This window comes from Megascapheus bottae, chromosome 16 (assembly GCF_031878675.1).
Source record: "Megascapheus bottae isolate mThoBot1 chromosome 16, mThoBot2.hap1, whole genome shotgun sequence".
Lineage (NCBI taxonomy): Eukaryota > Metazoa > Chordata > Mammalia > Rodentia > Geomyidae > Megascapheus > Megascapheus bottae.
In genome coordinates this window covers 52460713-52474480 of record NC_143524.1, presented here as the reverse complement: position 1 = coordinate 52474480, position 13768 = coordinate 52460713, and the positions used below count along the sequence as shown (strand labels likewise).

At 36.9% G+C, this 13768-nt stretch overlaps 1 protein-coding gene across 21 annotated transcripts in view; it reads left to right on the top strand.

The window, feature by feature from the left end:
* Dlg2 (discs large MAGUK scaffold protein 2) overlaps nt 1–13768 on the top strand; it is a 1918473-nt gene that overhangs the window by 1213079 nt on the left and 691626 nt on the right. For all 21 annotated transcript variants that reach the window (XM_090348516.1, XM_090348525.1, XM_090348524.1 and 18 more), the window contains one exon: nt 5325–5378. In XM_090348516.1, coding sequence (XP_090204642.1) covers nt 5325–5378 — 54 coding nt within the window. The remainder of the gene's footprint in view (nt 1–5324; nt 5379–13768) is intronic.

Genomic DNA, 13768 nt, shown 5'->3' with positions numbered 1-13768 from the left:
CTAATTGGGCTGTTTTTTCTGTAAGGGTTTAATTTCTTATGCTCTCTATATATTCTGGATGTCTTATTTATAGCTCACTGGGCTGCATTTTTATGTCCGGAAAAAGGCCAGTCTGAGGGAGGGGCCGAAGAAAAGTGAACACAAAATATAGTAATTTGAGTTAAACTCTTGGCATATCTTATTCAGTATTTAATACTGCAGTCCCAGTTCAGATCTGATGGAGTCTACAGATGTACCACTAATATTCTGCTTTCCTGTTTGCCATTAGGCTGTGGTCTAATTGGAACTCACCCTGATAGCTGCCTTTGCTTTGAACTGTCAAACTACATGTATGCTAGCATGATTAATATGGCATCTTGTAGCAGCTTGCTTAAGTTATCTAATATATAACTTAAGATTCTGGGATCTTCATCATTGACAATATAAAGAACGCTCTCATTCTTTTCATACACACACACACACACACACACACACACACACACACACACACACACACAACACACACACACAGTAGACTTATTTTAAAACTTGAAGCCTTTTTTGTTTCAAATGATCATACCATGATATTTACAAGAGTTGTTTTAGTGCCTATTTCCCATAAATACACAAATGAACATCCGCTTAAGAGTATCTCCCGATTAGACTGAGATGAGCTAATTAGGTACCAGGCTACAAAAGTTATTTATGTATCATACTTGCCTTAATTTTGCTTTTTTGTCTAATTTGGCTTGCTGACAACTGCCTCCTGCCTCTCCTTGTATGTTCTAGGTCAGTTGAAATCCCTCAATGATTTCTAAGTGTAAATTTAACCATTCATGTTATTACTTTAACTAGTCACTCAATGAGCTATTGGATTCTCTGTCTATATTGCTTTTTGAAAGTTTAAACTCAAGATTAGATTTAGTTTTTCTGTGTTAGCCTGTACTTCCCAGGGTCCTGGTACTCATCCACTATATGCCCTTGCCAGCACTTTGCTAGAGAAGGCTGCTTCACTGATTCTTGGGCTGAGAATATCAGCTCCCAGACCTAGTGCTTAGTAAATGTGAAGGTATAGTCAGAACCAATGATTAGGACCAATGAATTCTTTTAAAATGCTATATTCTTTATGTCCAATTCATTATGAAGCACATTCTCTTGGTGATAAACAATAGAAGGTTATCTTGGACTATTCTAAGCAAAGTTACTAACATAATCTAAGAACATTTGCAAATCCTATGTAGAATGGTAGCTGGATTTCATGAATAACTTTAATAACTTAATTCTTGCTAGTATGCTTTCTGCTTTCCTCTTGCTACTCTGTGATTAGTTTTATGTTACATCTGGATTTTTCTACATGGAAGAGAATGTAATATGAAAGGAAAACCACTTGCTTCTTATTGTTTGGGTTACCAATGAAAGACTGCTTTTTTCCTTAATCCTTTATAGTTTAAGAAATGCCTGCCTAAGATTTACATAAAGGCAAGCCTTGAATTCTTTGATTAAAAGATTTCTCTTTTGCAGATTTGTTATGCATCTCTTTTCAGTGAGTGGAGCATAAGGAAGGGTTAGAATCTACTGAGTCACCACTTTAATTTAGGGGCTCAATGAAAAAGGATATCTGAGGTGAGGTGGAGAATAAAACCAGGAGGAAACCATGAAAGTAGCAAAATAATTGGTTTTTAAGACTCAGAAAGCAAACCTAGGACACATAAGCCCTGATCTCTGATAACTGCAAAAGTGAACAGAAGAAACAAAAGGCAAACTGAACATAAGGAGCTTCGGACAGTCTCACTAGCTGGTGAGAAGAGCTCATTCATGGATTATGTTCCAAACTTATTCCATTCTTCCTGTCACATTAGAGTGGTGCTTTTTTTTTGGGGGGGGGGGAGGGTAGCAGTAATGTGCTTTGAACTCAGGGCTTTCTGTTTACTTAGCTTCTTTTCATGGCTAGTGCTCTACCATTTGAGTCATAGACTTTTCTGGTTATTTTGAGGATGGAATCATACCAACTTTTCTACCTATATTGGCTTTGAACTTCAGTTTCTGCTTCTTAACCTCCCATGTAGCTTGGGATAAGCCATTGGCACCGAACTGGATTTCTATTCTTTGCTTATATATGTGCCACTGAGGGACTTAAGAACATCTGTTCAGTCAGTCTGGAATATGGCTGAGTCATGCAGTAAAAGATCTTCAGAGGTCCTGGTACAGAAAAACAGCAAAGTAGAATGTGTCTCAGAAGAGCCCACCACAGCATCTCTTCCTAGTTTACACCAGAGCAGGCCAATGCCAACTGTACATGGCCGTGTGTTCCTATACTCCACCTTGCCTATTCTTGCATTTGCATTGACTTTGGGAAATTCAATATTATTTGTTGCTTATGTTTAGTGTTTTTAACGCTTGAAAGGATCAAGGGAGCTTCCATTAGACCCACATTCTTTTAACCTAGATCTTACATTATAGACTGAAAGATCCTTCAACTATGAACTTGTGAATTATTGTTTTATAAAATCCACATTTTTTTTTTGCCAGTCCTGGGGCTTCAACTCAGCCTATGCACTGAACCTAAGCTCCTTTTTCACTAGGCCAGTGCTCTACTACTTCTAGCTTTTTCTGTAATTATTTGTAGATAGGAGTCTCATGGACTTTTCTGACTAGGCTGGCTTTGAATCTTGATCCCCAGCTTTCAGTCTCAAGATTACAGGCCTGAGCCACCAGCACCCAGCTACTAAATAATAGTAGGGTGATAAAATAATCTGATGTTGATATTGTATTGTAAGTGATTATGGATCATCTTTGAATTGTGGCATTCAGCTTGTAATAAATATCATTTTCCTTTTTATCCTTATTTGTATTTTCCAGTTACATTTTATCAATAGTTCCTGCTGATTTATTAACTTACTTCTGTGTATTCCAATTTTGTGGAGAATTCTAGAGAATATAAACTTTGTAAGGTGTTAAGCATAAAGTCTTAATGAAATGACTAAATTTCTTTATGGGAAATGAGAAATAACAGAATAAACAGGAAAGTTTTACTAGTATTTCCAAGAAAAACCTATGCATGAAAATATTTCTATAACAAATTAAGGTACTCTAAATGAATAAAAGGCAATGTCCCTAATCCATTCAATATATATTTATTAATCAAAGCCCCATTAAATATGCAGAGAAATAGGAATATTGTATAGAACACTTGGAGAATTTTCAGTGTGGTCATATTATGAGACATAGTCATTTTGTATGAGCTATAGGAACCAAATAATATAAAAGAGTGTCAGCAAAATTGGATAAATAAATAAATAGCTCATCTATAGCATGAGGAAAGTACTAATAATACCTTGTTGATGGGGTTTCTTGATGGTTAAATGATTATGTATGTATATATACATTTTATGTATATTTATTTAATTTTAACACTGTTATTACTACAGGCTCCCGTCAACCCCTAGACCGCTTAAGAGCAATTGGAGGCATTAGGATAATATTGAATATTGTGAATATTGTGTGGTCTAGCTGACAAACTAAGATAATTTTTTTTTTTTTGGTTATGGGGCTTGAACTCTAGGCTTGTCCCCTGTAGAATGGTAGCATTCTACCATTGAGCCACAGCGACACTTCTGGTTTTCTGGTGGTTAATTGGAGATAAGAGTCTCATGGACTTTCATGCCCAGGCTGGTTTTAAATTACAATCCTCAGATCTCAGCTTTCTGAGTGCCTAGGATTATTGGCGTGAGCCACTGGCACCTGGCCTAAGAGTATATTTTTCTACTAGTCTTTAGGGATGCTTAGAATTTTCAGCACTAATCCTGAAAATTAGTTTACAAAACGCATTCAAACCTAGCACCTCATTTTATCTTCAACATTGTTTGGAGATAATTATTATTTCCATTATTAAAAAAAGAAAAAGTTAGAGGAGCTTAGAGGATCTATCCTTTCTAAAAAGTTACTAAGACCCTGAATTATGTAACCAGGTAATTAATGAACCAGCTTTGAGGACAGGTCTTCTGACTATGCCTCATAGATATCTTCCTACACCAAATGCCTCTAAGTATGTGTGTGGGAGGGGTAGGTGGCAATCAAAATCCCTGTTTACCCACAAAGTACTTCCCATTGATAATTATGAATATACCATGAGCATCTAGTTGACCTACTATGTAAATATGGACACCAGGTTTATGTTTCATATTCCCAGGAGTTTGAGTGAAGATTCACAATTTTATTTTGTGAAACCTGCTGGATTGCCTTTTTTTTCCTTTTGAATCATTCAATTAGGATTCCACAGGCACAGACATTAAAAAGCTGTTAACTCTGTTAACTCCAGAGGGCACAACTAATGAAATGTCCCAAAATTTGAGCACTTGCCAGAATACCTCATTGCAAATGACAGATCTCGATTTATCACGATAAGAGTATTTCCTCTATCTAAATGAAATCAGTAATTTGGGAAGGAGATTAAAGATTCTTTTGGGAATGAAGAGAAGGTTGCTGTGAAAATTCTGGGAAATAGAAAAGATAATTCTACTCAATATTCATGAAGTCAGATTGGTGAAACCAATGGAGATTGTAATCTCATATTATAATGGCATGGCTTGTAGCATTCCTATATCACTTTTACAAAGACTACTACTAAGCATTAAAGGGAACAACTACAGATTACATAAACTTTTTTTGCAAAAATAAGTTTAGCATATGATATAATTTTCCACCATCTATGAATAATTTCTGATTTTCAGATTTATAATGTATACAATAAGAATCTACATATAAATTTTAAACAAGATCTGATACTCAATGAATAATAAACACACAATAAAATGTTGATACTTAAACTTTTTTCTCCTTTTCATTAGCATATATTAATTGCAGAAAGGGGTTTCATTCTGATATTTTCATGCATCACTCTCATGTGATAATTGAAACTCCATTGAATACAACATACTTTCAAAAGACAATTTAAAGAAAATAGCAGTAAATACTGGTTTGGGTTTAATTTTGCTTCCCCGAGGGAAAAAAAATCAAATTTCTTTAGCAAGCCCATTTTTAAAATAAGTGTTAGAGAATCTAGTTGTCACCCAATTTAATAGAAATCTTTACCTCAAATCCAGAAAAAAATCCTCACTTCTTATATTTTTGCAAACAATATTATAGAAAATGATTCTATAGTCTATGTGCATTTTATCTCATTATGGAGTATTGTTATAGATACATATTTGAAGGTGGGAAGGAATGGAACCCTGAGCCATTTTATTTAATTTCCCAACAATGGGAATAGTGCCTGCATTCTCTGTTGAGTAACTTAAGAGTGTCTTTGAATTGTTATTTATGTTTTTCTATTTCTTTTATTTTAGGCCAGTCCTGCTCCTATAATTGTCAACACTGATACTTTGGACACAATTCCTTATGTAAGTAATATTTTTATTAAGCTTTTCTTCATAAACTATGACAAAATAATTGGTTGCTTCTAAAATTCTATAGAGAGTTCAACCCAATGTAGATAATTTTATAAAATGAAATTAAAGTCAGGTACCAGTGGTAGCTCATGCCTGTAATCTTAGCTACTCAGGAAGCTGAGATCTGAGGATCGTAGTTCAAAGCCAGCCCGGACATGAAAGTTTGTGAGACTTTTATGTCCAATTACCCACAAACCAGAAGTAGCTCTGTGGATCAAAGTGATAGAGTGCTACCCTTGAGCTGAAGAGCTCAGGAACAGCGCCGAGGCCCAGAGTTCAAGCCCCAGGACAGAGAGACAGAGACACAGAGAGAGAGAGAGAGAGAGAGAGAGAGAGAGAGAGAGAGAGAGAGAGAGAGAGAGAGAGAGAGAGTGTGCATAGTTATGCTCAAATAATATTAGTTTGCTAGATGGCCCATTGGAAGGCAAAAAATTCTATGATACGCATAAATGGTTGCTGGGTTATTACTAAAGTACTTAGATCGTTGTCTATACAGCATAGAATGTAAGTAGCAAGTAAATATTTGGTGGATTATAAGAATCAGAGTACTTTTTGATGGTAGAGTATATCTGTGTATAATGAGATATCTGGATTCGTGAAAACAGATTCCTGACCTGTGAAGAAGCGTGTAAGTTCATGGAGTACTTAGAATACTAAGTATGGCCTAGCTGACCACTGACAAATTTACACTCAATGACTGTGGTCATCAAGCAAATAACATGCACCAAATCAAGTAGGCAGAGCAGGGCTCCAAAAAAATAGAAAACATGTGGCCTCCAACAGGGATAGCAGTCACTTGGGGCCAGGTTTCCAAAGCATCCATTTTTCAGGAGAATTTATACACTTGAATCTTTATGTCTACATAAAAATTGGATGCAGTTTCTAAATGCAGGCAACTAGTTTTCAGCTAACATATGTCCAACAACTTGTGCCTCATCCACTAGCAGCCTAGGAAATAACTGAGACCCCCAAACAGGACTAGCCACAAGGAAGCAGAGCGCTAGAACTAGAGTGGATGTTTGGGTCTTGATTACAGGAACAAGTCACCAAACTGGGACACAAGGTGAGGGCAGGATGAACAGAAAGCTTGACCTTAATGCTGAATCACCTGAACTACTGAACTAGATCACTGCAGATTTTTTCCAGTGAGTGGGGTAAAACTTACTGGAAGAAATCAAGTAATCTCAGCTTTGTAAGTAATACACACCAATGTATTAAAACACGAAGAGTATCAAGAATGTGGCCTAGTGGTAGAGTGCTGGCCTAGCATGAAGGCGGGGTTCAATTCCTCAGTTCCATATACACAGAAAAAGCTGGAAGTGGTGCTGTGTATCAAGTGGTAGAGTGCTCACCTTGAGAAAGCTCAAGGACAGTGCCCAGGTCCTGAGTTCAAGCCCCAGGACTGGCAAAGCACACACACGCACACACACACATACACACATACATAGAACCTACATTGTTCCTATTCTGATTTTCCTTATCAAATATTATTTCTATTAGTCCTCATAGCAATTCTGTAAGACAGATTTTATTCTCTCTATTTTAACAATTAATTGTTAAAATTGAAGAGCTTAAGTAACTTTCTCAGGACTCACAGTCAAAAGTAGAGTTCGGAGGCCAGGAGTTTGGCCTTGTGGTAGAGTGCTTGCCTTCGCATGCACTAAGACCTAGGCTTGATTCCTCAGTACCATATACATAGAAAAAAAACAAAAGTGTTGCTGAGGCTCAAGTGGTAGAGTTCTAGCCTTGAGAAAGTCCAAGGACAGTGCTGAGGCCCTGAGCTCAGCCCAGGACTGGCAAAATATAAAATAGAGTCCGAAGTTCAGTGCAGACAGCCTGACTATGGAATGTAAAGACATGTGGATATCAAGGCTCTTCCCTTCATTTTGCTTTTTTGGCTTGAGGAAAATGTACACTTACTTGCTCCCATGCTATATGTAGATTTAGATGGGAGAAATGTTGTCCCAGAGACTTCAGCATCCTCAGAATAGGAACACATATAAATTAAGGAGTTTTGAAATCCAAACTAAATGTCTTTACCATAACCCTTGATGTGGCAGATGAGCCCAGAGGCTTGATTTTGCAAATAGGACCACTTCCTGTTATGGACTATTTTTTTTTAATCTTGATGACAGTCTCATAGATGTACTATCAGATGCTCCCATGTAGAGTTCACTTATCAATAAAGTCTAAGCGTTTTAGATATTCCTCGTTGGTTTTCCAACTTTTTAGTTAAAGAAAAACGCTCATATAGAAAATTAGTCACAGTTTCCATTTTCCCAAAGGTCATTGTTGTATTTCAGTTTGATTCCCAAGTTTTGCATACTGAAGAGTTAGATCTTGACAGATGTATGATGAGCAGTGTGGCATGGTATAAATATCCCAGTTTTTATGAATTCCTTTTATTTTTCTGGACTTGTGTTAATCTATAGAGCAGAAATTATAATACCTACTTAGAGGTTTTAATGACAGTAAGTGAGATTTTTGTATATAAAATCATGCTGGTGGATAGCAATTTATGGTGTGTGTGTGTGTGTGTGTGTGTGTGTGTGTGGATACTGGGGCTTGAATTCAGGGCTGGGGGACTCACCCTTAGCTATTTCATGTAAGGCTCGTACTCTACCACTTGAACCACACTTCTGCTTCTGGATGTTTGGATGTTTTGGGTGAGTAATTGGAGATAAAAGTCTTGTGGCTTTTTTTCTCAGACTTCATACCCTGATCCTCAGATCTCAGCCTCCTGAGTAGCTGGTATTACAGGTGTGAGCCATTAGCACTTGGCTGGCAGATTTAGAGCATGCTGTTAAAGTTAGCTGTGCTTTGTTTCTTGATATACTTCCAGCTCTCCCTTTTCTCCTGACTTACTGGGTAACCTTGAACAAATCACTGTTCCTTTGACAGTCTATTTTCTATTTTTTCCTTCCCCCGTGCTCTATACTTTGTTTTCCTCTTTTCTTTCTCATGTTCTACTTGTTCACATAATTTCAGCTCTATCTAATGAAAAAATAATTTCAGAGCTCTCCAGGGCATTTTAGTCATATTGCATAAGAACATTTCCTCCTTAAAAATATTACCTGAGTGACAAATTTGAACTTGTATATTAAAATCGTCCCCCAAAATAATTTCATTACAAGTCAATGTACTAATTTTGCTGATTAGAAAACTGGATTTTAGATATAAATGCTTCTTATGGAAATGGTATCTTGGCATGGAGAGGACAATTGAATAACAAAAGGAAATGTCTAAGGGCCAAAGAAAAATTTTATATAAATGTCTAATAAATGTGCAGAAAATATTTAAAATGGTATCTGTTTTTTAGGAAGTTCATTAAGAGATATTAAGTCCTGCCATTAATGATGAGGTCACTGAGATTCTTTTAAAAAGTAATTTACTATAAAGGTGATGTACAGAGGGGTTAGTTATCTAAGTCAGGCAATGAGTACATTTGTTTTTGAACAGTGTTACCCCTCTCTCTCATTGTCATCCAGTTTCTCCCCTCCTGAGCATCTTCCCACCCCCGAGTTGTACAGTTCATTTCTAATATAGTATCTATCTAGTGAGCATCACTATTGAATTTGTTTACCCTTTCTTCCATCATTTCTGTGCTTCCCCTTACTCTCCTCACTGTTTGCCTCAAACAAACTCAGTTATAGACAGTGCCATGATATCTTAGGGTTGGCTGAGATCTTTCATGGATCATTGTCCAGCCTCTCCTGCAAAGCATTTCTACTAAATTGAAATTAAAATTACATCAGCTTTCTATTTAAAAATTCTCAGTGTTCATTATTACTCAGTCTTTAAATTCGTATTTATTATATAAAGAATATTGTTTCATGTCAAGAACTGAGAGTGAGTACAGCCTGCTTTTGACCTGTGCATCAGGTCACTGAAGGTTGACTAATCAAATGGTAACATATCACCTTTCTGGAACTCTGCAACCAATTAACACACACCTTCCTCCTCAACACATTATTCTCTCCAGTAGAAATGTCAAGACTTCTCTACTGAACACTGTCTAAGCAAACCTCATTTTCTCTGCTTCCTAAAAATAAGTTAATCAGGTAAATTCTAAAAAAATAAAAAATAAAAAAACCTCTTCCCCTCCAGCCATCTCTAATATCCCTTTTCTAGTCTTCATTCATTTCCAAGTTTGGTAATTTTCTGGCCTATTTTCACAAAGCATACTGCAGGAGTAGTATACCTGACAATCATAAGCTTTAATTCTCATGGAGTATAATGAATGCAAACCTCTGATTTATAGATAGTTGTTCTAGTTAAACTATTAACTAGCAAACATTGTTCTGCCATTTATGGATACCCAAGGTAATAGCAAAAGTTTGGAGTATAATGAACAATCATACAATCAGTAGCCTATGGCATCTAAGCATCTAGCTCTTCTACACATATTTCTTGATTGGCTACTGCAGCTGCTTCAAGCTGAGAAACATTAAGCTGAATGGAGTGTGTGCTTCATATAGCCCATTCTGGAGTACAGGAAGGGGGCCAGTGATTTCCACAACTGTTATACCTTCTCTGTTACACTTTCTTGTACTTCTCCAAAGTACAAGAGCACAAGATCACATTACTCAGGCACAGAGAAAGCCTCTTCTCATGTTAAACTGGCTCACACTCAGTGGCCACAAGTCATTCTGCCAAGCTTGGAGTGGAGGGAGGGGAGAACACCTTAAGCATAAAGTAATATACCACACCAAGACCTTAACTAAAGGGAGCAATAATTTGTACATATCCTTCTACCAGGAAAAGCACATAAAATGAGGATTTGTACACTTCAAAAAGACTCATCTACTAGTGGGACTGAACAAAGCAGGGTGACCTGGTTTGACAATTATAGGAGTATACACTTTGCTTTCAGGTGCAGAAATGTGTGTGGGGAGAAGGACAAACTTCCAGGATTGTTGCTTTAAAAATCTTCAGGGATATAGATAGAGAGGAATGTAGAAGAAAAATAAAGAATTGTGTTACAAAGAATATGAGAGGGTCCTCATTAATTTTATTGCCCACTTAGTGTAACTGCCAATAACTACCTATAAATTTATTTTGGTCACCATTGCTTGAAAGCAAACATGTTACAATATTAAGAGAAATTGTCATCTTAAATATTGATGTACTAGGTTAGTAGATATCAACAGTATCTGTGGCTCTGGTGCAGAAGATAAGCTTGTGATCCATCTGAAGGAAATGGCCCCAAAGCAATTTTGGCAAAGGGAATGAAAGCAAGAGAAGAGAATGAGAACCTAAAGGATGTCCAGAGTTCACAAAAACAGAGAAGCAATTGCATTAGCAAGGAAGTTCCTTTGCTAAGAGGAGAGTGGGCTTGAGATTGGCAGGTGTTTTTCTGCTATGTTGAAATGACACATCTGATTGATTTCAGCCATTGGAAGATTAGAGTTATAGCTCTCTGGGAAGAAAGTTCCTGTATTATAGAAATGAGATGACCAGTCCTTTGGTGGGAGAGCCAGACAGTTAATCATTCATTTCTCTGAGTCATTGCACACAACAGCTTGCTTTATACTGTTGTTTGCTTTTAATTGGACAGGAAAAGAAACAAGTACATTCCCTTCTTCAAACCATCCTGGAAATGATTCATAATAGTAAAATATTTCCCTTCAACAATTTTTTTCTTTTTTGTCCCAGGAATACTGCTAAAACTATATTATCGATATTTTTATGTGTTGACATAATATTATCCAGAACTGAAAAATTCTCACCTGCCAGGAAAAGAAAATTGACAAAACTATGCCTGGGAGGCAATAAGAATTCAACAATAGAGGCAAAGCTATCAATGTTTCTTCCAGGTTCAATGGAAATGCATTTCTCAGTCAAAATCAGAAGATACATCTTGACACTTTGCTCTAAAAGGCAAGTGATAGAAGATTCTCTTTAAATGCAAATGTGGTTACCAGTTACCTGGTCATCTTCTTAAGATTCGAATTATTTTCTCTTTTCAATATCATTATTTTTCCATTAGTATAGCAGAAACTAAACCTTGAGTCATCCCTTGGGTTAGTTGTTCATTTAAACAAATCTACTTATTTATTCATTTTAAATTAATTTTACATAATTGTATAAAGGAGGTTTCAACTCAACACTTGGGTTTGTAAGTCCAGTGTATCTTGCTCCTTTCATTATTCTTTTCTTCTCTCCAAATCTACCCTTCCCCTGAAATTACCTCTTTCCATTTGCTCATATGTACATGAAGCACTGTGTCACATTCATCCGCCTTTCCTCCCATATTCCTCAGCCCTTCTCCCCTACCCCATCACCTTGACTTCGTCCTGCTTCCAGCAACTCATATTTCACCTTCCTGGTATTGATTTTGTTAAACTGTAAATTAGTTGTTCACAGTTATACCATTGGAATCTTCTCCTCAATACACCATGCTTTAGTTAATGTGTTTGCATATATGGTCTTGTACATGTTTACATGTATATTTAGAAATTATACTTAGTTTCCACATCTGAAAAAATTCCTTTTTTCTCTCTCTGAGCATGACTTACTTCAACTTACCATAATTTTTCCAAATCTCTCTATATATCTATTTCTATTTAGATCATACTTTCTTAATCTATTTGTCCATTTAAGGGCATCTGGGCTGTTTCCCTAACTTGGTTATAGTGAATAATGCAGCAATGAATATAGATATGCAAGTGAATTTACTGTATTCTGATTTATAACCTCTTGGATAAATGCCCAAAAGTGTTGTCACTGGTAATTCTCTGTTTAGCTTTTGAAGAATCTCCAAACTTACCTTCCTCAGTGACTGTACCAGTTTACATTCCCACAGCAGTATAATCGGGTTCCTTTGTCCCCATCTTCCTGCCTGCAACTCTTGTTGTTTATATTCTGGCCATTTTTAGTGGGGTGAGATTTTTTTTCTTGTTAGTTGTGGAACTTAAACTCAGGGCCTGGGCACTGTTCCTTGGTTTCTATGCTCAAGCTTTTAGTCCTCTACCACTTTGAAGCACAGCTCTACTCAAAGTTGTATGGTGGTTAAATTGAACACAAGGGTTGCATGGACCTTCATGCCTGGGTTGGCTTTCAACCATGATCCTCAAATCTCAGCCTCTTGAGCCAGCACCCAAGCAAGAGATTTTGATTCTTGAGTCTAGGTAGGCCCATGATAGAACCTACACTCTACATTTTTTTAATACATATGTAGTTATAATATTAAGGAATTGCTATTTTACAAAGCTGTTTATGAGTATCATATATCTTTTTTTTGCCAGTCCTGGGCTTGAGCTCAGGGCCTGAGCACTGTCCTTGGACTTTCTCAAGGCTAGAGCTCTACCACTTGAGCCTCAGCACCACTTCCAGCTTTTTTCTATGTATGTGGTACGGAGGAATCGAACCCGGGTCTTCATGCATGCTAGGCAAGCACTCTACCAGTAGGCCAAACTCCCTGCCCCAGTATCATATATCTTGGTCAATGCCATTCTTTTAAACATTTTCATCCTTCTCTTTCCTATCCACCCCTCTCTTACTACATTTCTGATAAACTCCTAGGTGAGGCTGCCTCAGTGATACACCTCTCTAAGAGAAACGTGAATAGGTAGTGAGAGAGAATAGACTTTCTTTATGTACACCTGGATTCCAAGTTCATCTCTGAGTTTTCAGAATCAAATCATGTAACTAAATCTCTTTTGTTTTCTGTAAAACAGAAGGCAATAATATTTGCTCTGCTAGAGTTGCAATGAGTACATTTCCTTTTATGTAGAAGAACCTTAACCATGTTGATCACAAGATTGACACAAGAATAATGTCCACCTTTGATTGAATAAAACTTCTTATGATATAATAATCTTGAACTCAAACTGAGCATGAAGGACCATAGCTAGTTCAGGTAAGAACAGGTATATTGCCGAACCATCTCTATATTTCTGCTACTTAGCTCATACCCCAAGGCCTAGCAGCAGCATTATTACCTAGGAGTGTGTGAACAACAGACTCTAAGGTCTCACCCAAAATCTACTAGATTAAACTTTTTAAAGAACTTTAGGGAACTAAAATTTGATAGGCCCTATTCAAGAGGTAAAACCTTTTTGGTTTTGATCCTGGTGTGTGTTCTTCTAGAATACCTTTGACTTGCCTTTGACAGAACTCCCCTTTCTCACTCATTCATATTAAAATGTACATCAGTTTCATGGCAATGTAAAACTTGACCATGGCAGCTGTAAGGAATACAGCATTCCCCGGAAGCCATTCAGTTCATTTGCTCACCTGTTCATCCATTTGCTCTACTCTTTTGACTGACAAAACTCCCTTAAAACTTATTACTACTGCATGCCAGAATCACAGGAACCACAAATTCATTCCTCCAAACA